The sequence below is a fragment of the Leucopleurus acutus genome (assembly GCF_964270905.1).
Source record: "Leucopleurus acutus genome assembly, chromosome: 10".
In the NCBI taxonomy this organism is placed as follows: domain Eukaryota; kingdom Metazoa; phylum Chordata; class Mammalia; order Artiodactyla; family Delphinidae; genus Leucopleurus; species Leucopleurus acutus.
Genome location: NC_139153.1, coordinates 72,650,404 through 72,675,507, shown reverse-complemented (window position 1 = coordinate 72,675,507; position 25,104 = coordinate 72,650,404). Strand labels below are relative to the sequence as shown.

The 25,104-nt window shown below is 37.1% G+C and overlaps 1 protein-coding gene across 4 annotated transcripts in view; it reads right to left on the bottom strand.

The window, feature by feature from the left end:
• UBR2 (ubiquitin protein ligase E3 component n-recognin 2) overlaps positions 1-25,104 on the bottom strand; it is a 114,500-nt gene that overhangs the window by 71,412 nt on the left and 17,984 nt on the right. For all 4 annotated transcript variants that reach the window (XM_082847299.1, XM_082847301.1, XM_082847298.1 and 1 more), the window contains exons 3-4: positions 8,326-8,404; positions 6,171-6,284 (exon numbers count right to left, since the gene is read on the bottom strand). In XM_082847299.1, coding sequence (XP_082703425.1) covers positions 6,171-6,284; positions 8,326-8,404 — 193 coding nt within the window. The remainder of the gene's footprint in view (positions 1-6,170; positions 6,285-8,325; positions 8,405-25,104) is intronic.

Genomic DNA, 25,104 nt, shown 5'->3' with positions numbered 1-25,104 from the left:
AAAAGATTTTCCAAAGTCTTATAGCACTTTTTACCTACAACTCTTCTCAATAAACTGCTTTATATGTCCCATCAAAAAAAAATTTTTTTTATACTGCTACCAAGGTTTGCTACTATTTCTTATGGAGACTTTAGAAGTTAACATGGCAAAACCACCTGCTACAAAGAAGGTACTGGAACTGGTACCTTCTGGCGATTCATAAAAGAGTGGCTATTAATCATAATACGAACCTCACACTGTACTAAAATAGGAAGTAGAACCAAAACTCAGTTTTCTTCGTGATACTATCTCACTATACAGTCATTCCATTTCTTACAATTACATCCCATAATACAAGACATTTAGAGGATTGAAGAATTATGATAAACAGGATATATAAGAATTAAATGGTGTTGGGACAGAAACAACCGCCAATTCTTGAGAATCCAAGCCAGCAGTGTCCAAACTCTGTTCTAAAAATCCCAGGGCCTGGTAGAGATGTTTCCTATTTGAAATACACACCAGTTTAAAAACATATGATTATCCATATTTTAATTATTTTTTTATTTTTTTGCGGTACGCGGGCCTCTCACTGTTGTGGCCTCTCTGGTTGCAGAGCACAGGCTCCAGACGCGTAGGCTCAGCGGCCATGGCTCACGGGCCCAGCAGCTCCGCGGCATGTGGGATCTTCCCGGACCAGGGCACGAACCCGTGTCCCCTGCATCGGCAGGCGGACTCTCAACCACTGGCGCCACCAGGGAAGCCCATGATTATCCAAATTTTTAAATGGCCTATGGATATAGATTCTTCTGCCATCTTTGTATGCACAGGTTAACTTCTTGAAAATGGGTTACTGATTAAAAAACATTATTTCTGAAGTGAAGAGATGCTAGGCTGTGCAAGCCTACTCATGTACAACGGTAAATTAAACGTTATTTGAATAGACTTCTGTTCCAAGTGCTCGTATCACAGCATAAGTCAGTTGGAATGAGAAAATAAATAACCATCTTATCCTATGTTGTATTATCTAAGACTAATAATTGTTTTTCGTGACATTTATGTTAGAGAATGCAAGCCTTCGTGAGTCAACTTTGATTTATTCTTCTTCCAAACTAGAAGAATAGCATGCTGTTAAAAAGGTTACCTGTGGTTGGGACTTCCCTGGTGGTCCAGTGGTAAAGAATCCGCCTTATGATGCAGGGGATGCGGGTTCGATACCTGGTCAGGGAACTAAGATCTACATGCTGCAGGGCAACTAAGCCCATGCGCCACAATACTGAGCCCGCGTGCCGCAAACTACAGAGTCCGTGCGCTCCGGAACCTGCGCGCCATGATTACAGAGCCCACGCGCCCTGGAGCCTGCATGCCACAACTAGAGAAGAGAAAACCTGCCATCACAACTAGAGAGAAGCCCACACACTACAATGAAGAGCCTGCGCGCTGCAACGAAAGGTCCCGTGTGCAGCAACTAGACCCAATGCAGCCAAAAAAATCTATCAATCTTTAAAAAAAAGAAAAAAAAGTAAGCACATATTATAATAGAGTTTAACTGTTGTCATATGCAAATAAGGTATGAATGAGGGTTTTCTCCACACTGCCCAACTAAAACTAGAAATAAACTAGAAACCAAAGTTATGAATCGACTTTCTAACAAGAAATAATATACATTCCAACTTATAAAAAATAAATTCATTAGTAATACTGCTTTTATCTGTTTATTATTGGGATTTCTTAATTAAAAAAATTCCACTGCCAAAAAATGTTTTCAAAAACCAGTATACTGTACTGTCAGAGTTGTCTATACTACCTAGGTTTAAAGCCCAGCTCTAGCACTTACTGTGTGGGACACTGTAGGCAAGTTTCTTAATCTAAGACTCAAGCTTCCGCAGCTATAAAATATGGGTAACAGTAGTATTTATCTTACAGGGTTATTCTGAGAATTAAATGATATAAACCAAGAATCGTATTTAGTATGATATTCAGCTACTAGTTACCACTGATCTGTATTCAAATGGGATAAAAGCAGCATTGATACGTGAAAATTTCAGATAAAAAATTTTTCACTGAGGTTGTTCATTCAGTTAATATATGTTATTGAATTAAATTTCATTCCAAAAAGGATTTACAGCAACTTTTTTTGGCCAAGTGCAGCTTGCGGGATCGTAGTTGCCCGACCAGGGATTGAACCTGCACTATTGGCAGTGAAAACATGGAGTCCTAACCACTGGACCTCCAGGGAATTCCCCTTCAGCAACTAGAATACATCCAGTGTAATAAAACAGTATTAAAAAATAGATATACAAAGCAGGTAAAATGAAAATAAAGGAAGGAAAATAAACTGAAGTCAAGATAACATCTATTTATAAATGCCAATCATATAAATTTCCATACAGCTACTACAGACAAGCTGTTTTCAAGATGCCCCAACAAAAGGAAACACAGTCAGTTACGAGACTCGCACCAAGAGAAACGTAACATTTCCTAATGCAGAGACCTAAGACAAATTTCTTACGGTTTTTATAAAGATCAACAAAGGAGACACTAGGAAAGGTACCATCCCACCAGCCTCTGTACTCACCCCCCATGCTCAAGGGCCCATTTGGAAAACTAGTTGGGCATTTATTGTCACGGTGATGGAAGATGCTATTACCATTTAATGAGTGGGAATTAGGTATAATAAACACAGTGCTTCTGACAGTGTATACCTGGGGTCAGTAAAGTTTTTCTATAAAAAGTCACTAAGTATTTCAGTTTTTGCAGGCTACAGGGTCTCTGTCATAGCTACTCAGTTTTGCTGTTGTAGTGGAAAAGCAGCTATAGACAATACATGAACAATTAAGCGTGGCTATGTTGCAATAAAATTTTATTTATGGATAATGAAATTTGAATTTCACATGCCACAAAATACTACCCTTATTGATTTTTCTTCAACTATTTAAAAATATAAAAACCATTCTTGGATTATGGTGGTGCCAGTAACAGGTTGCAGACAAGATCCGGCCTGTGGGGCCAGGGTTTGCTGATCCCTGGCCTGTACAATGAAGAATGTCCCACCCCAAATGCCACAAGTTGAGAAGACCTGTGGAACTTCTAAACACTACCCCAACAGAAGTATACAATAAAATTTTTTACAACTTTTTCTTAAGATGTAGGCTGAATGTATAACAAAAAAAATTACATTCAATAAAAACAATCCTATGACAGGCTAAAGAGGTTCATTTCAAATATTATATAGCTTTCTTCCATTTCAAGCATAAAATAGAAAAACCCTAGATAATGTATGGATTTAGTGAGTGGGGACCAGGTATGCTAAATATAATGTTATCTGTTATCTTTTTAATATCTTATAGTCTTCTCGAAGACTTCATTTCTCTTAACTGAATTCTTAAATAGGAATTAAATGGCAAAGTCTGGAGGTTCGATTTTCTGTCAAGTTGCTGGAATATATATTCTCCAGGCAGGACCATACAATTTCAGCCAGGCAGGTTATTTTGCTGGTATCTTCTAAAAATTCAGGAAACTAACCAAAGTCTTCATTATTTGATAGCTACCCCGCTAATATATGAGGATAAAGCCAAGAGAGTAACTGCAGGCAGATTCATAAGTTTTCTTAGAAAATTTAAAGCGAACAATCTGGTGGTATCTAGTACATTCATAATGTTGAGCCACATATCACCTCTATCTAGTTCTAAAACATTTCTATCACTTCAACAAAGTAAAACCCCTTACCCATTAGGCAGTTTTTCTCCATTTTTCCCTTCCCTATTCCCTGGCAACCACCAGTCTGTGTTCTCTACAGATTTATTTATTCTGGATATTTCACATAAATGGAATAATACAGTATGTGACCCTTTGTGTCTGGCTTCTTTCACTTATCCTGATGTTTTGAAAGTTCATCCATGTTGCAACATGTATCAGTACTTCATTCCTTTTTACAGCTAAGTAATATTACACTGTATGTTTATCCATTCGCATAGTGATAGACATTTTGACTGTTTCCACCTTTTGGCTATTATGAATAATGCTGTTACTAATGTGTGTGCATGTACTTATCTGAATACTTGTTTTTAATTCTTTTGGGTATATACCTAGAAGTGAAATTACAGGCTTACATGGCAATGTTTAACATTTGAGGAATAGCCAAACTGTTTTCCACAGTGCTAAATCATTTTGCATTCCCACTAGCACTGTACAGAGTTCCAGTTTCTCTATAGCCTCGCCAACACCTATTTGCCACTTTTTTGATTACAGCCATCCTAGTGGGTGTGAAGTGGTATCTCACTGTGGTTTTGATTTACATTTCCCTAATGACTAATACTCTTGAGCATGTTTTCATGTGTTTGTTGGTCACTTGTATTATATCTTCTTTGGAGAAATGTCTATTCAGGTCCTCTGGCCACTTTTTTTTTTTTTTTTAAATAAATCTTTATTGGAGTATAACTGCTTCACAATACTGTGTTATTTTCTGTTGTACAACAACGTGAATCAGCCATATGCATACATATATCCCCATATCTCCTCCCTCTTGCGTCTCCCTCCCACCTTTCCTATCCCACCCCTCTAGGTCGTTGCAAAGCCCCGAGCTAATCTCCCTGTGCTATGCAGCTGCTTCCCACTAGCCATCCATTTTACATTTGGTAGTGTATATATGTCTATGCCACTCTCTCACTTTGCCCCAGCTTCCCCTTCCCCCACCCGTGTCTTCAGATCTATTCTCTATGTCTATATTCCTGCCTTGCCACTAGGTTCATCAGTACCATTTTTTTTTTTTTTTAGATTCCATATATATGCATTAGTGTGCGGCATTTGTTTTTCTCTTTCTGACTTACTTCATGGACCTAGAGACTGTCATACAGAGTGAAGTAAGTCAGAAAGAGAAAAACAAATGCCGCACACTAATGCATATATATGGAATCTAAAAAAAAAAAAAAAATGGTACCTCTGGCCACTTTTAATTGTGTTTTTTGTTGTTGAGTTGTAAGATATATATTCTGGATACCAGACACTTATCAGATATGACTTGCAAATATTTTCTCCCAGAGTCCTGAAGTTTTACACTAGCTTTCAATTTTTTTTCAAAAGCAAAACCATTTTTTCCAAATATGTCTTTGTTTGCCTTGCTTATATTTTTATATACAGAATGCTAACCCAGTATGTAAGAGATAAAAACAGAGCTGCTCCAATTGCAGTGGAGAAATCTGAAACCCTGATCACTTGGCATCTCTCTGTAGCAAATCCTAGAGCACATGCACAAAGCAAATGAAACACAAATATATGTTTTCTATAGCACTGAATCATTCTGCACAAATTTTCATCTGTCTAAAACACAGTGAAACACAGTCTAAAAGATACTGTCCTACACCATAAGTTCTCTGGTCGTTCTGTTAAAATATCTGAGACCAGGAAGACATGTGCACTAGGAAGGACTATTAATGTCCACTTGCCCCAAATCGGTATCAGACCTACTTACTAACAATGCATAAGTTCTTTTAATGTACCCACCTCTCTGCCATTTAAAATTAAAATCTGAAATAAGGATCTTAAATCAAACATCAGATTGTCACAAACAGCAGAGTTTCAAGTATTTGTTTAGTGAGAGCCCATTATATCATTACAAATATCATTTAGAGAAAAATAATAAAGGATCAACAACAATTTTAGAAAGCACATATTTACAGCTGGAATGAGTGTAACTTGTACTGAGCTATCATCCCAGTGTTTGGTCTCATCATATATCCAATGACATTGATTTACCAGGAGATGATGAGTAGGATTGGCTGCCATATAGGACTACAGAAAAGAAAGGTATCTGATCTACAAAGTCTTAGTCACAACACAAACAAAAACCAACTAAGTTAACTGATCTACATATATAGGAAAAATAATCCCTTTAATAATAAATGAGGACTTAAAAAAACTCATATATGCTTAAAATAAAACAAACAAATGCAAAAGTCCAAATTAAATTAAATTTCTAGAATTTCAAGTGTGTTCTACTAGTACTGGTATGCCATCCATAAAATGCAAAAAACTTTCTAAGTATATACTTGGTCACTGTTAATAGTGAGAGGACTATTGATATTTTACTTATCCATTGCTATATTATAACCTAATTCTTATGTCTGAAAATATTTCAAACACATGGTTAAGACAGTATTTCCTTAGGAACAATTTTGTGAAAATGTTTTTACCTCTTCTTCCTCAATTTCAGAGGTGTTAAGTTCATGTTTCTGACAGTAAGGACCCTCTTTCCAAGCTTCAGTATCACCACAGTCACAGAAACCTCCACCTCCTGATGTTGTCATCTTGAAAAAAAATTGTAAAGTATCTTGTCAATAAGTATTTACTGAGGTCTACTGGATTATAAATAGGAATATCAAGTGCTAAGGAAATAACGTTGCTGAAGTGTTAATTTCTTTGGAGGGATAAAATTAAATAAAATGCCAAACCTCTCAATGTTTTAAAGCTGATTTTAAATAAGCCTATAGGCTAATTTAAGTGATTTCAAAATAAAATAAGCTATTCTGTAGTGTCTAGCAAGCTACAGCTATTTTAAAGAGGTAAAATATGTCCACTTGCATGACTTCCTAATTAGGAAAATAACAAGGGCTTTCTTGCTAGGTTTTGGCTAAATTGGTATACTGTTGGTATCTATGCTACCAGGTTATAAACGTAACAGATTCAAGAGTGACAAAGATTCCTATAGCTGCTGTCTTCTACAAAAGTCTAATAAGAGTGCATCTGCATTAGAGAAAGTGACCAAAAAAACTACAGAAATAGTTTATTTTTCTTTTCTAACACTCTCTAAATAGCATTCTTTGAAAAGGAAACATGGAGTGCCTAGTCGTAAAACCTTTTACCACCTGTGGGCTTCAAAATTATTCATGCTTCCTTAAGATGTAGCAATGATTCAAGGAATCTAGCAAGATAAAACCTATTATTTAATAATTAGTAGACTGGAAATTTTGCTTTTTTAAAAAATACTGTGAGAGTTTATGGATGGGTATGAGAAGGAAATTTTAGAAAGAGCCTTTCATATTTTGCCCAAAGTATTTGTGTGTTACATATCACAAGGTAATTAATGTAAACTCACAAATGACAGTTATTCTTAGGGGCTGCAAAGATATATGCCAAGAAACATGGGCAGGCAGCCATATGGAAAATGATAACATCACCCCATAGCTTTTATGCGTGTTCTGGTAACCAAAGATAGGTAGAACAGTTTAAAGGAAACTAGGATTCTCTTACTGATTTATGAAAATAAAAAGAACATATAGGGCTTCCCTGGTGGCGCAGTGGTTGAGTCCGCCTGCCGATCGGCAGGGGACACGGGTTCGTGCCCCGGTCCAGGAAGATCCCACATGTCATGGAGCGGCTGGGCCCATGAGCCATGGCCGCTGAGCCTGCGCGTCCAGAGCCTGTGCTCCGCAGTGGGAGAGGCCACAACAGTGCAAGGCCCGTGTACCGCAAAAAAAAAAAGAACATATAAAAATATGAATTCAATTTTGCAGCTGTTTTAGTTCACTGTTAACAATACTCGGGTAGAGTAAATAAAAACAAACAGGAGGAAAAGTCCTGAATCAAAAGTCTTGAATTAGTAAGACTGTAGTATTTCTTCTCTATTTTTATTTGAGATTAGGGTGAAAAGTTCCAGCTACTAACAGTTCCCTAAATTTTTGAATGTTCATAGCTCTGTCTTCAGCTTCCAGCAGAGGAACCAGGACAGGCTTAGCAATAATCTGCCTATGTATTTTGTATCCCTGACTTAAAAGCAAACATACTTGATTTTTGGAAAAGTACTGATTGTGTTACAGCAGTTAAAAAAAAATTGATTAGTCTTATGTTCTGAAGTTGGCCCTTTTCTACATTGTAGTAGATGCCTCTTTAATATTAAGAAATGACAATTCTGTAGAAGCTGACCAATAGACAGAACCATTTCTTAATGGTATAATCCTGTCACTTTTACTTCATTGCTCACTCATCTCCCTTCAGAACCTCCCTCTTGCATTTTAACTCTCACCTTTATCCTCTAATTTTTGACAACTTGCTTTCTAAACCTAGAATTATAAAGATAATAAACATTAAAAAAATAACAAAACAAACTAGTTGAAAATCAATACTGAAAGAGCTGTTATCTATAGTCTTTTAATCTTAAACCATGTGTTCCATGAAATCTGGATTCATAATTCATCTCTACACTGCCATCGTATGTTTAATGGTATTTGAGTAACACATTTCTGAAACCACTCTCCCCTGTTTCAGTGTTAAATCTTGGAATTTTGAGAAGAAAAGGTATTGAGTATAAAATTCAATACTAGGTGTGGTTATTATCTGGATATTACTAACCCTATATCGATGGTCTCTGTGAATACTTCCCAAAAAGCACTCCATGCATAAAACACAAGTTGGATCAACTGCACAGTCTCTGTAAAGTTAAAGAAAAAAAAAAATCAGAGTGTCATAAAATAACTGTATATTTTACCACATAATATTTCAAACTGGAATCCATCTTGGAAGAGCCAGAATAGTGAAATGCCTTAGTGTTAGAAGAAAAGAAATTATTTTTCCCAAAGATCTATCAGATCTTTGATCAATGCAGTCAGCTTAAGAACCTGCTTCTCATACTGGATGTGCACTAGGGGGTCTTAGAAGGCACATACTACTAGAATGGCAATTTTCCCTAAAGATTTGGGGAAATCCTATTTTATATTAAAACATACAGATGTATATGGAATAGATTTTAAATATTATAAATTCTTAAGATATTTTAACTAATTTAAATGGTAATAACGTATTAAGTGTTCAATATACAAGCTGACATGGGTCTCCACACTCCGTCTGTATATCTGATGGTCACACAAACCTATGGTTCATAAGACATCCTGATGGGGGAGTAGGAGTTCCACAAAGTGAATGGGTTGACAGTGGTGCCTTCGATCATTTCATTTGCTTTTATCATACTGCCATTTAGATACATTTACAGATCATATCTTAAATAATTTCTATGATTCTATGAAATGAGATGGGGTGTCATGAAAATCTTTAAATTTCCCCTTATCCTTGTTTCTGTATCCTCATAGGCAACCACCCTACTATGCCTGTTGTATGCCCTTTAATTTGTATGTGTTCTTGCAAAATGTTTTGAATGCATGTATTTAAAAAAAATTTATTTTTAAAATTGTAGTTGATTTACAATATTTTATTAGTTTCACGTGTACAGCAGAGTGATTTGGATATATATATGTGTGTGTGTATATATATATATTTCAGATTCTTTTCCATTATAGGTTATTACAAGATGCTGAATATAGTTTCCTGGGCTATACAGTAAATCCTTATTGTTTACTGAGTGCATGTATTTTTTTTTTGTGGTACGCGGGCCTCCCACCGCTGTGGCCTCTCCCACTGCAGAGCACAGGCTCTGGACGCGCAGGCTCAGCGGCCATGTCTCACGGGCCCAGCCGCTCCGCGGCATGTGGGATCTTCCCGGACCGGAGCATGAACCCGTGTCCCCTGCATCGGCAGGTGGACTATCAACCACTGTGCCCCAGGGAAGCCCCGAGTGCATGTATTTTTGATGTGTGCAAATCTTACTGTGTTATATCTCATTCTGTTCTTTTTCAATTCTGTAACATAATTCATTCATTTTGTATGTGTACATTTGATTTGCTGTTTCTGATTGGTATATAATATGCCATGGCATGTATCCAAAACATTTTTTCTCTCTACTATCCCTGCACCGGACACCTGGATTACCTCTAATGCCTTTCTACCACAAATAATGCTGCAATGAATATCCCTGTAAATGTTTTCTTATGGATCTGACTGAGATTTTCTTCGGCATATAAACGCAAGAGCAGAATTGCTGGGTCATATACATATAGAGTTTTAATTCTGAGTGCCACGCTACTGTCCAGAGTGGCTACATGTGCCCCAGCAGTGTGTAAGAGTTTTTTTTTTTTTTTTGTAAGAGTTTTTATAACCTGCATCTTCATCAGCATTTGGTTTTTATCTCGTTTGCTAATATGTGCCAGCTTAACATATATGAAATATCTTACTGTCTTTTTTTGTTTTTTTTTTTGGCTGCATTGGGTCCTCATTGCTGCACGTGGGCTTTCTCTAGTTGCAGCGAGCGGGGGCTACTCTTCATTGCAGTGCATGTGCTTCTCATTGCAGTGGCTTCTCTTGTTGCAGAGCACAGGCTCTAGGTGCGCGGGCTTCAGTAGTTGTGGCACACAGGCTCAGTAGTTGTGGCTTGCGGGCTCTAGAGCACAGGCTCAGCAGTTGTGGCACATGGGTTTAGTTGCTCCGTAGCATGTGGGATCTTCCTGGGCCAGGGCTCAAACCCGTGTCCCCTGCATTGGCAGGAGGATTCTTAACCACTGAGCCACCAGGGAAGCCCCTATCTTACTGTTTTAATTTGTATTTCTCTGACTGCTAATACATTTGAGCAACTCTTCATATGCTTACTGCTTTGAGGATTTCCTTTTCTATAAACTGCCTGTTTATATCCTTTGCCCATTTTTCTGCTGGGATTGCTTTCTTTATCTTGTTTATTTGCAGGAGTTTCCTATATAATCTAGTATAGAGGACATTAATCACTTGGCAATTTAAACATTGCAAATATTGTCTCCCATTTGTCACATGTATATTAGTTTTGCCCATGGGGTCCTTTGTTAAATAGAGCTCCCTATTTTGATGCAATTAAATTTACACAAAAATTCATTTGTGCTTTGAGGTTTTAGAAGTTCCTTCCCCAACCCTAGGTCACAAAAATATATATGTTTTTAAAGAAAATAATTTTCTTCTATTAAACCTTTTGGTTTTATCTTCCCCATTTAGGTGTTTAATCCATCTGGAATCTACCTTTGCATATGACACAGGATAGAGATACTGTTTTACTTCTCCATATATAATGAGCTGCTTTTTCTAAAACCATTTACTAAACAACGTAACTTTTACCTATTGATTGTGCTGTCACCTATATAACATATTAAGTTTCCCATATATCCTTGGGTCTATTATCTAAGCTCTCTAAGAGTGATCTATTTGTTTGTTCTTATACTATTCCACATGGTATTACTATGGCTTTTTGTAGTATTGATATATCTTAATATCTGATAGGGTAAATTCCCCATTATTCTCCTTTTTTAAAGGTTGATTTAACTATTCATGAATTATTATTTATTCTTCTACACAATAAGTTTACAGAGTTCCTCGAAAATACCCAGCTAAAATTTTGACAGAGATTATTTGGAATTTATTGATAAGAGTAAATTATCATGTCCATGATTATTTCCTATATCTTTTATTGAAGTTTAAAATTTTTCTTAATGAGTCCTGTGTATTCTTGATTAGACTAATATCTAGGTACTTTCTAGGTTTTGTTGTTTTAATGATACACATTTTTTAAAAATTTCATTTTCTAGCTGGTTAAGGATGATGAAAAGAAATAGTATTGATTTTTAAGACCCTTGATGAACTCAAGGCAGTTTTAATAGTTTGCTGATTCTGTTTTATTCCCCTGAAGTAAATGTGTATAGTCTGTACATAATGACAATTTTATCTTTTTCCTTACAATAGTTATTCTTCTTCCCTTATACTGTTGACAAGGACTTCTAGTAATATGTTAAACAAAAGCAGTAATAGTAGGCATCCTTTTCTTACTTTAGGTATTAAAGTAAACACATCTAAGTGTTATGTTCACTGTAGGTTTACTAAGAAAGTGCTCTTCTAGAAAGAATCAAGCATTTATCTTGTCTTTCCTATATAAACTGTGCCTCAGGGTTATCGAAGGATCGATGAGGACTGTTTCTTTCATAAAAGACTAGCTCATAAACAAAGAAGAGATGATAAATTAGAGTAGCAACATTTTGCTACCCCCTAATGAATAACGATCCAGGCAGCAAGCATCAGTGACTGCTAAAACATTAGGCAAAAAGGCTGATGGAGGGACTTCCCTGGCAGTGGTTAAGACTCCGTGCTTCCAACGCAGGGGGCACAGGTTAAATCCCTGGTTGGGGAACTAAGATCCCACATGCCACAGGGCGTGGCAAAAAACATCAATAAATAAGAGGCTGCTGGAGACCTTCACGATGGTTACTTGTGCCAGGTGCCTAAACCCACTGATCAATTTTAACAAAAGCAGCCAAGCATCATATACTTCCTGATATTAAGAAGTTATGCATCAGGCTTCCTTGGTGGCGTAGTGGTTAAGAATCTACCTGCCAATGCAGGGGACACAGGTTCGAGCCCTGGTCCGGGAAGATCCCACATGCTGTGGAGCAACTAAGCCCGTGCGCCACAACTACTGAGCCTGTGCTCTAGAGACCTTGAGCCACAACTACTGAGCCCACATGCCACAACTACTGAAGCCCGCGTGCCTAGAGCCTGTGCTCCACAACAAGAGAAGCCACCGTAATGAGAAGCCCGTGCACCACAACGAAGAGTGGCCCCTGTTCCCTGCAACTAGAAAAAGCCCGCGCAGCAACGAAGACCCAATGCAGCCAAAAATAAATAAAAATAATAAAGTCGGGCTTCCCTGGTGGCGCAGTGGTTGAGAGTCCGCCTGCTGATGCAGGGGACACGGGTTCGTGCCCCGGTCTGGGAAGATCCCACATGCCGCGGAGCGGCTAGGCCCGTGAGCCATGGCCGCTGAGCCTGCGCATCTGGAGCCTGTGCTCCGCAACGGGAGAGGTCACAACAGTGAGAGGCCCGCGTACCGCAAAAAAAAATAAAAATAATAATAAAGTTCGTTAAAAAAAAGTTATGCATCAATAATTATGAAATTATTATCCACCCCCCCCAATAATGGAAGTTAATCAAGCCTAACTACCTGTTTCGAGGAAAGACAGGGAAAAAAGAAACATTTAAGCAACACCATGGGGCCACAATCAGCCAAATCTAGAATGTGGAAAATTCCATAGAACAAATGACCTGGTTTCTTAGTAACATAATGGAAAAAAGAAGGAAGGAAAGAGGTAAAAGAGCTATTATAGTTTAAAAGAAAAAACGAAGAATAACAGCCAAATGCAATGTGTGAACTCTAAATTCACAGTTATGAGTCAATCAGGACAATTTCAACTCTGCTAGACAGCAGATAATATTAAGGAATTAGTGTTAATTATTTTAGGATATTAATGGTTATAGAGAAAAAAGGTACATACTCAGTATTGATTAAAAAGAGCATGTTGTCTGGAATATGCTTCAAAATAATCTAGCAGGGCAGGAAAAAAGTGTATGAGAGTGTATGTGTGTATATAGATTAAAAAGAGTTGCCATATATTGATAATTGCTGAAGCTGAGCAATGATTACCTGTCACGTCTATTGTACCACTCACCCTACCTTTATTATGTTTGAAACTGTCTATAATAAAAAACTTTAAAAATCTAATATACAAATACTCAATAAAGTTCCCTTATATATTCTTTGTTTGCTAAGAATTAAATCACAAACAATAATTGAAATACATGAAATGCTTTTCTGAATCAAATCAGAAAAACATTTTTCTTTTCTCAACTATTAAAATGGTGAATTACATCAATAATTGTTTTAAAGATGAACTACCTTTGGATTGTTAAACTAAATTCCATTTGATCATGATGCATGACTCTTTTAGTATATTCTTGGATTCAGATAGCTAATATTTTATTTAGGATCCCTTTCATCTACATTAATAAGGGAAATGGCTTTATAATATCTCCTCTTGAATTTATCAGGGTTTCAAATCAAGCTTATTAAGTAGCTGCATAAAGAGTTAGGCAGTTTTCACTCTTTCCCTCGTTTCTGCAGTAACTTGTTTAAGAAAGGAATTAACTGTTCCTTCAAAATTTGATAGAACTTACCCATACACAGACATCCAGGTATGCGATTTTTGGGAGGGAAGATCTTTGATTACCATTCCAATGTTTTCATACTATATTCAAGTTGCCTATCATTTTCCTACAAATCTATCCATTTCATCTACATTTTCAATTTCTTTTTAGCATTTACTTATTCATAATTCTCATATTTCAGAGGTTGTCAAACTTTCTTAGTTCATGGCATCTCTAGTGTCTCAACAGTTTCTTTCAGGGTATCACTAGACCAAATGAAACACCTAATCATTCTATTTATCAAACAATTAGACTCAAAGAACTTAGTACCTGTTAGGCACTGCACAATTTCTCAAATCTTAGAATCAGACTGGATACTGCCACCCTCATTTCTTATTCCACAGGTATTTGCTTTTTAATCACAACAACGGAGAGGGCCCAGCTTCGGCAAGAAATGACATCACTAAAAGTAATGCAGTGAGTGTACGTCTCAATCTTCATTCTGAATTTTATATATGTGTATCTTCTCTTTTCTTACTCAGTCTTCTCAGAAGACTACCTTAATAATTCCAGAGAGTAAGTATCTCAACTTTTTACTTTTGCTTCATTTTCTGATCTTTTTATTTCCTTTCTTCTTTTTCCTTTGAGTGTGCTCAATTGTTCTATTTCTACAAACTTCCTGAACTCAATGTTTACCTTATTTTTCTTTTTTATCTTTGAAATAATTTTATTTATAGAAAAATTGCAAAAATAGTAGAGTTCCTTTACACCCTTACCAAGCTTTCCTTAATGTTAACCATAGTACGAGGAAATTGGACAAGGAAATTGTACCAAAAACATTGGTACAATATTATTAACTACAGACCTTATTCAAATATCATTGGTTTTCCCACTAAGGTCCTTTTTTTCTTTTCTGGATCCAACATAGGCTCCCACATTACATTAAATGTAATTTCTCCTTAATCTCCTCTAATCTCCAAAAGATTGACAGTTCCCCAGTCTTTTCTTGACTTTGAGACCATAACCCTTTTGAAGAGTACTGGTTAGTTATTTTGCAGATGTTCCACAATTTGCGTTTGTGATGTTTTCATGATTAGACTGAGTTATGCATTTTTGGCAAAAACACCAGAGGAATGATGCTGTGTCTTTCTCAGTGCATCATAACATGGGGCACGTGTTGATTTGATATGCTTTATTACTGGTGATGTTACCTTTGCTCACTTCATTAAGATGGTGTCTGCCAGATTTCTTCACTGTAAAGTTGTTATTGTTCCTTTTGTAATTAAATATATTTGGGGAGATACTCTGTGACTATGCAAACATCCTCCTATTTCTCCTCAAAATTTCATCCACTAGCTTTAGCATCTATCAATGGATCTAGACTACAATTATTACTGTGTTACTTGCCTAATGATGATTTTCTGTTTTATTTATTAACTGTAACTCTTCAATACAGGAAAACTACTGAAAACATCCCTTCTCTCCCGCTTATTTACTCAAAGAGTATGGACTCATGGATATTTATTTTATTCTATGGGTTATAATTTAATACTATCATTACTTATTTCATTACCCAAATTGTTTTAGCTATGGCCATTGGGAACTCTTTCAGTTTGGTCCCCATGCCCTTTCAACAGGCCCTGTTCCTTTTTGAGGACTTTCTTACCTCTGGCAACATAACATGTTCCAGGCTTATTTTTTATCTTCCTTGTCCCAGCCCTGGAATCAATCATTCCTCCATGGAACTCTGATTCTTTTTATTGGACAATGGTATTTAGAAACCAGTATTTGGGTACCAGGTATGCTCACTGCTATGGTAGTTTCATTGTTTCTAGGCCCTTTCAGCAGACACAGCCAGGAAATGTATGTTTGTATAGTTTATTTTTAACCTTTCTTTTTTTGGGCAAACATTTTAAAGTTATACATTTCCTTCTAAATACTACTTTAGCTATGCCCCCCAAATTTCAACATGTAATCTTATATTCAGTTCTGTTTCTAAATTTCCTCAGTAATTTCAGTGATTTTCTTTTACTTAATGTTAGCAATGTTAGTTCTCAAACTTTGTTTAACCTACTCTTTTGTTATTTGTTTCTAATTCTTTTTGCAATAAATATAGTGGGAGAACAATCTGCATGGCTCTAAGCCTTGAGAATTAAGTGAGGTTTGGTCTTTAAGACAAAATATACAGGTCACTTTTTTATTTTATTTTATTTTATTTTATTTTTTTATTTATTTTTGCGGTATGCGGGCCTCTCACTGTTGTGGCCTCTCCTGTTGTGGAGCACAGGCTCCGGACACGCAGGCTCAGCGGCCATGGCTCACGGGCCCAGCCGCTCCGCGGCATGTGGGATCTTCCCGGACTGGGGCACAAACCCATGTCCTCTGCGTCGGCAGGCGGACTCTCAACCACTGCGCCACCAGGGAAGCCCCAGATCACTTATTTACAATTGAGATATAATTCACGTATTATAAAATTCGCCTTCTTAAAGTATACAACTTAGTGGTTCTTAATATATTTACAAGGTTGTGCAACTATAACCAACCGGAGCATTTAGAGAAATGTCTATTCAAATCCTTTGCCCATTTTTTAATTGGGCTGTCTTTCTGTGTCCCTTATGTTTTCTACCATAAATATTAAATTTGTCAAATATGGAAACTGCTACTTTAGCTTTCTTTTTTTTTTTTTTTGTGGTATGCGGGCCTCTCACTGTTGTGGCCTCTCCCGTTGCGGAGCACAGGCTCCGGACGCGCAGGCCCAGCGGCCATGGCTCACGGGCCCAGCCGCTGCGTGGCACGTGGGATCCTCCCGGACCGGGGCACGAACCCGCGCCCCCTGCATTGGCAGGCGGACCCTCAACCACTGTGCCACTAGGGAAGCCCTTTAGCTTTCTTTTGTATCATACTTTTTGCCTGGTATATTTTTCTCCACTGTTTCTATTCCTATTTTTAGCGACTTTCTGTTTTACTTTGCCTCTCACAGATAACATTTTTGGATTTTTAAAAATCTGAGAACCATTGTCTTTATATTTTTATATAATTATTAAGAAAAGTAAAGCCAGTGGCTTGTCCTCTAGGAGCCCATCATTTAACAGAAAAGACAAATGTGCATAGTTACTGTACCAGTTGTTAAATGCCATTATATAAAAGGTAAGTTGGGGGTTGGTGAAACCACCCATCTCCAAACTCTCTTGATCATGGATCCCTTTTATTAGAATGTTTAGAGCACGCACCATCTATCTATATGTAAATATACTCATATTACATATATATTTATATTAATAAATTTATATTGATAGGTTATACATTGTACTAATTACAGTCCCTCAATTATACTGTAACTGGAGTCCCAAGAGTGGCAAAAACAAGGCAGAAAATATATCTGAAGATATAGTAACCTAAATTTCCCAAATTTGGTTAAAGACATCAACTTACAGATCCAAGAAACTCAAGGAGCCCCAAGAAGATAAATACAAAGAACATATAGCTAGGCGTATCATTATCAAACTGTTAAAATTCAAAGATAAAGTAAAACACTTGAAGGCAGCTAGAGAAAGCCAACACATTTCACATAAGGGAATATAGATATGCTAATAAAAGCTGACTTATCATCAGAAACCATAGAGGTCAGGAGTGGATCAGGATCTTTAAAACACTGAAAAGGAAAAGAAAGTATCAACCCAAAATTCTATATTCAGGAAAATATGCTTTAAAAAAATGAGCACAGACTTGCAGTTTCCAGCCCAGCATGTAAGAAGTTTGGAGGTCGCCACTCTGTCCTAACAACAGTAAAAAGCTGAACAAACTGAAATATCAACAACTCTTCTTAGACAAGTAAGACAAGTGAAGTCATAGGGCAAATTGCTAACCCCAAAATTGGAGAGACCAACAGGTGAACACAGAGAATAACAACTTATGAGAGCAGAAAGCCACTAGCACAAACCTCCACAGGAACCAGTGCTGAGGTAGGGAAACATGAACTGTAATTAACCAACTGTTGAAGGCTCAGTGTGATCAAGTTTGAAAAATTAAAAATTCCAGGGGGACTTCCCTGGTGGCTCAGTGGTTAAGAATCCGCCTGCCAATGCAGGGGACACGGGTACGATCCTGGTTGGGGAAGATCCCACATGTCGTGGAGCAACTAAGCCCGTGCACCACAACTACTGAGCCTGAGCTCTAGAGCCCGTGAGCCACAACTACTGAAGCCCGTGAGCCACAACTACTGAAGTCCGCGTGCCACAACTACTGAAGCCCGCATGCCTAGAGCCCACGCTCCGCAACAAGAGAAGCCACCGCGATGAGAAGCCTGTGCACCACAATGAAGACTCAACACAGCCATAAAAAAAAAAAAAAATTTCCAGCGACCTGGTCATTGGGGGTCCCATACTTTAGTGACTTTAATTTCCTGGAGTTCTACTAGGTTCTCACAGTGAATATCAGAGAAAAATTCTCTCGTGCTTCCAGCAGAAGATGGGTAAAAGGAACCACTTTGAAATATTCCAGAGCATTCTATTCTTAACAAAGTCTGCCTGCAGAAGAAACTATTTAATCAGAGCCTAACCTGCTGGGGTATTATCAGTCAAACTGACCTGAAAGAAGGGAAATACCCAATTCCAGCCCACTCTAGCCATCCTATCCCAACTAAAGGGGGAATGCAGGGGCATTGAGAAACACATGTGAAGTTCACAGCTCAGAGGTACAGGCACACTAAAAGACTGAGACTTAATCACACGACTACGGAATGCTTCTACTCCCTGACCCATTACCACCACGTTATTTTTTTTCCTGTAACACATTTTCTAGCAGATGCTTTTTGTTTTTTTTAAATTTTATTGAAGTATAGTTGATTTATAGTGTTGTGTTAATTTCTGCTGTACAGCAAAGTGACTCAGTTATACATATATATATATTCTTTTTCATTATGGTTTATCACAGGATATTGAATATAGTTCCCTGTGCTATAATGTAGTACCCTGTTGTTTATCCATCCTATATACAATAGGATTGCATCTGCTAAGCCCAAACTCCCAACACTTCCCCCCTCACACCCCCCTCTCCCTTGGCAACCACAAGTCTGTTCTCTATGTTTGTACCACCACATTATTAAAGGACTATTTACAAGATCCCTTTTACCCAGTATATCACATGTCTAGCGATCAAGAAAAAATTCTAAGACACACTAAAAGATGAAAAAATACAGTTTGAAGAGGCAGAGCAAGCATCAAAATCAGACTCAGATATTGGAATTACCAGACCTGGAATTAAAAACAATTATGATTAATATGCTAACGGCTCTAATGGATACAGTAGACAGCCTGCAAGAACAGATGGGCAATATAAAGAGAGACTGAAATCCTAAGAAAGAACCAAAAAGAAATGCCAGAGATCAAAAAACACTGAAACAGAAATGAGGACAGACTTTGATGGACTTATTGGTAGATTGGATATAGCCGAGGAAAGAATCTCTGAGCTTAAGGATGTCTCAACAGAAAGCTCTAAGGCTCATCATGTATGGGAGGGGAGTTTGGGGGAGAATGGATACATGTACATGTATGGCTGATTCCCTTTGCTGTGCACCTGAAACAATCACAACATTGTTAATCTGCTATACTCAAGTATAAAATAAAAAGTTAAAAAAAACCAAACCTTTAAATATACGTCTTGGGGGAAAAAAAGAAAGCTCTAAGGCTGAAAAGCAAAGAGAAAAAAGACTGGAAGGAAAACACAACAGAATGGCCACGAACTATGGGACACCTACAGAAGGTTTAACATATGTGTAATAGGAATACAAAAAAGAGAGGAACGAGAGAAAGGAACAGAATATTGAAAACAATATTTATTGAGAATTTCCCTAAATGAATAGCAGGCACCAAACCATAAATCCAGGAAGTTCAAAGAACATCAAGTGGGATAAACACCAAAAAACCTTGTACCTAGGCATATCATTTTCAAACTACAGAAAATCAAAGATAAAGAAAAAATCCTGAAAGAAGCCGGAAGAGAAAAACAACTTACCTACAGAAGAGCAAAGATAAGAATTACATCTGACTTTTCCTCAGAAACCATGCAAGCAACAGGAAAGCAGAGTGAAATATTTCAAGTGTTGAAAGAAAAAATGCCTACCAACCTAGAATTCTGTACCTACAAAATTATTCTTCAAAAGTGAAGGTGAAAAGAAAACTTTCTCAGGCAAAGTGGACTTGGGTTAGTTGTAATATATCACAAATTCTAGGGCAACCACTGAAAAAGGTAAAAAGTATATATAACACTGATATGTTATGAAAGGAGTGGCTATATCAACATCTGATAAAATAGACCTTAAGACAAGGACTAAGTACAAGAATTAATAAAGGTCACTGATATTTCATAATGATAAAATATATCAGTATATAGCAATTATAAATATCTATGTATGTGGTTAATAAAAGAGCTTTTAGATACATGAAACATAAACTGATAGAACTAAAAGAAGTAAACAAATCCACAATCACATTTGGAGATTTTCATACCCCTTTCTCAGTAACTGAAAGAACTAGTCATAAAAATCAGTAAGTATAGAAGACCTGAATGGCACAATCAACCACCTTGTCCTAATTGACATTTATAGATTACTCATCCCGCAACTGCAAAATACACCTTCTTTTCAAGTGCATATGGAATGTACAAGACTGACCATGTTGCTAAGTCATAAAACAAGTCTCAATAAATTTAAAGATTGCAAACTTACAAAACTTTAATTGTGTTAGAAACCAGTTACAATATATCTAGGAAAGTCTCAAATATATGAAAATTAAACAATGCGCTTCTAAATAACCCACGGATTAAAGAATAAAATATGAGCACATTAAATCAAAAGTTAAGTAGAAAGAAGAATAAAAGTAGAAATCAAAAAACAAAACAGATAAAAAAGAAAACTAACAAAGCCAAAAACTGATTCTTTAATCAGTTTTATTACTCTTTTCAAAGACAGAAAAAACAAATTACTAATATCAGAATGGAAGAGGGGACCTCACTACAGATACCACAGATATCAACAGCATAAGGAAATATGCAGAGCTCTATGTCAATAAATTTGACATTATACAATGAAACATATTTCCTGAAAAGTACAGTGTCCCAAAATTGCACAAGATGAAATGAAGCTCTAAATAACTCTAGTAAGCATCAAAGAAATTTATCAAAAACTTCCTCTGAAGAAAATACCAGGCCTTAGTGGTTTGTTTTACTGGAAAATTCTTCAAATGCTGAAGGAAGAACTCATACCAATTTTATACAAATTCTTCAAAAATATAGGAAAAAGGAATACTTCTCAATTCATTTTATAAGGCCAGCATAACTCTGCTCTACCAAAACCAGATGAAGACATTACAAGAAAGTGCAGGTTTATATTATTATTTTCTTTTTTAATTTTTAAAAAACATACAAATGAACTTACTTACAATACAGAAACAGACTTACAGATACCCAAAACAAACTTACAGTTACCAAAGGGGAAACGTGTGTGGGGGTGGTGGTGATAAATCAGGAGCTTGGAATGAACATACACACACTACTATATAAAAGACAGATAACCAACAAGGACCTACTATATAGCACAGGGAACTCTACTCAATATTCTGTGATAACCTATATGAAAAAAGAATCTAAAAAATGTATGTGTATGTATAACTGAATCACTTTGCTGTACACCTGAAACTAACACATCATTGTAAATCAACTATACTCCAATGAAATTAAAATATATATATATTTTTTTGTGGTACGTGGGCCTCTCACTGCTGTGGCCTCTCCCGTTGCGGAGCACAAGCTCTGGACGCGCAGGCTCAGTGGCCATGGCTCACGGGCCCAGCCGCTCCGCGGCATGTGGGATCCTCCCGGACCGAGGCATGAACCAGTGTCCCCTGCATCGGCAGGCGGACTCTCAACCACTGCGCCACCAGGGAAGCCCCTAAAATATTTTTTTTAAAAAAAGAATGGCAGAGGACAGGGAGAAGGAAGCTGAGCCCTGAATGATATGATTGAGCCACTGAAGCAAGCAACCTGAAAGCTTGCCCCATCTCTGCACTTGCTGTTCTGACAGGTTTATGCTATAAGTGACAGTGTTATATTAAGGTTTTTTTATGTCTGTAATCCATGAAATGTACAGACACAAAAACACCTTAATATAACACTAGCAAAGTGAATCCAGCAATATATAAAAGTTACAATACATGATAATCAAGTAGAGTTTATCTCAGTAATGAAAACCATTTGGAAAAATATCAGTCAAGGCAATCATTAATGGAATAAAAAAGGAAAATTATGACAATCTCAATAGATGTAATAAAAGCACCTGACAACATCAGTCATTTATAAAAAAACAAAAAACAACCAAACAAAAACACCACTCAGCAAACTAGAAATAGAAGGGAAAGTCCTCAATGAGATAAAGGGTGTATATCAGAGAACTATACCTAACATCATATTTAACAGTAAAAGACTGAATACCTCCCATCCAAGGCAAGGATGTCCTATTTTCACCAGTGCAATAAGGCACAAAAAAATAAAAGGCAGAAAGACTGTAAAGGAACAAATAAAACTGTCCATTCAGAGAGGACACAATTATGCAAAAATCCTAAGGAACAAAACCCAGAAGATAACAAAAACTACTAGAACTACTAAGCGAATTTAGCAACGTCACAGGACACAAGATCAATATTAGAACCCAACTGTATTTCTTTATATTCACAGAAGAAAACTGAAATTAAAACTAAGAAACTAGGGGCTTCCCTGGTGGCGCAGTGGTTGAGAGTCCGCCTGCCGATGCAGGGGACACGGGTTCGTGCCCCGGTCCGGGAAGATCCCACATGCCGCGGAGCGGCTGGGCCTGCGCGTCTGGAGCCTGTGCTCCACAATGGGAGAGGCCACAGCAGTGAGAGGCCCGCGTACCACCAAAAAAAAAAAAAAAAACTAAGAAACTAAAACTAAGAAAAAAGAATACCATTATAAAATACTTACAGGTATGTATAAATTCTACATAAAAACAAAAAACACGGTTAAAAGAGATTAAAGAAGACCTCAATAAATGGAGAGACATAAGATGTTAATGGATTGGAAAACTCAATATTGTTAAAACGTCAATTCTTCCCAAATTGATCTATAGATTCAATGCAATCCTGATCATAATCTCAGCAGTCTTTCTTAAAAATAAACATTGACAAGCTAATTCTAAAATTTATAAAATGCAAAGGATCTGAAACAGACAAATGAAACTTTAAAGGAACAAAAATGGAATCAACTCAAAGTTTACTACAAAGTTACAGTAATCAAGTTAATGTGGTTATTGGCATACGAATAGCCATATCAATGAATGGAATTGATTAGAGTGTTCTGAAATACACCCACACTCATATGGGCAAATGGTTTTTGATAAGGTACCAAAGCAATTCAATGGGCAAAAGAATAAACAGTGCTAGAACAACTGGATCCCCACATGTAGTAAGTAAATGAAACTCAACCCCTACACCTCAAGCCATACAAAAAAAAATTAGTTTTGAGACAGATCACAGACCCACAAATAAAATCTAAAATTTCAAAGTTTATAGAAGAAAACCGAGAGAATGTCCTTGCCACCTGGGAGAAGGCAGACATTTCTTTAACACAGGAAACAATCATCATAAAATTTAAGTTGGTAAGTTAAACTCCATCAAAATTTAAAACCCCTGCCATCAGAAGACACCGTACAGGGACTTCCCTGGTGGCCCAGTAGTTAAGAATCCGCCTGCCAATGCAGGGAACATGGGTTCGATCCCTGGTTCGGGAAGATTCCCACATATCATGGAACAACTAAGCCCGTGCACCACAACTACTGAGCCCGCGTGCCACAACTACTGAAGCCCGCACGCCTAGAGCCCGTGCTCTGCAACAAGAGAAGCCACCGCACCACAACAAAGAGTACCCCCACTTGCCGCAACTAGAGAAAGCCTGCGAACAGCAACGAAGACACAGTGCAGCCAAAAAAAAGACACCATATAGGCAAGTCACAGACTGGGAGAAAATATTCACAAAACATGTCTGACAAAGGACTCGTATCCAGAACACATAAAGAACTCCAGAGAATTCCCGGCAGTCCAGTGGTGAGGGCTCTGCTCTCTCACTGCCGAAGCCCCGGATTCAATCCCTGGTTGGGGAACTAAATCCCATAAGCTGCACAGCACGGCCGAAAAAAAACACCACAAACACAAAGAAACAGAACATATAAAGAACTCCAAAACTCAGTAATAAAAAATATACAGAAGCCAATAAAAAACAGACAAAAGACTTGAACAAAAACTTCATTAGTTAAATGGGCAATGAACACATGCAAAATTGCACCAACATCATTAGTCATTAGAGAAAATTAAATTGAGATATTTTAAATTAAGATAAGATAAATTAAATTGAGATATCACTATATAGAACAGCTAAAATTTAAAAGACTGACAACATCAAATGTTGGTGAGAATATGGAGCAAGTGGAACATTACTGGTGGGAACAAAAAAAAATTTTAGAAAAAGTTTTGGCAGTTTCTTGTCAAGTTCAAATATACCTGCCCCTTGACACAGCAATTCTACTCCTGGAGATTTATCCATGAATATTTAAGTATATGTCCACAAAAAGACTTGTTTTGCAAATGGTTGTAGCCAGCTAAGGGTGCCTTCTCTTAGATAACAGTTTAGAAAAGCCTATTTTAATGGTGTCTTAATATTCCTAAAATGTTTCATAAAAAGCTGAAGATTTTTAATAGTGCAAGATTTATTATCTGGTATTTTATTTTATCTTATCTTATTTTTGTTTGGCTGCGCCGTGGAACATGTGGGATCTAGTTCCCCAACCAGGGACCAAACCTATGACCCCTGAGGTGGAAGTGAGGAGTCCCAACCACTGGACCGCCAGGGAATTCCCTTATTTGGTATTTTAAACACACAGATTTATAGCCGAGTACAAAATAATAATGCCTAATACTTTAATATGTTGCATTTAATATAATGTTGGCATAAGCTGATATGATTCATGAAATAAACCATTTTCCTTAGCTCTAAATATTTAAAGTATCTACCAAAAAGTAGAATGAGCTGATAAAAAAGAAGTCATAGAAGCCTTATTTATGATACCCTCAAACTGAAACAACTCAAATGCTCATCAGTAGTACAATGGATTATGGGCAATTACAATACACTCATACAATGGACAACTACTCAGCAATAAAAATGGAAACAATCTCTAATAATCATAGGATCATGAATGAATCAGATATATATTATGCTGAGTAAAAGAAGCCAGGCACCAAACAG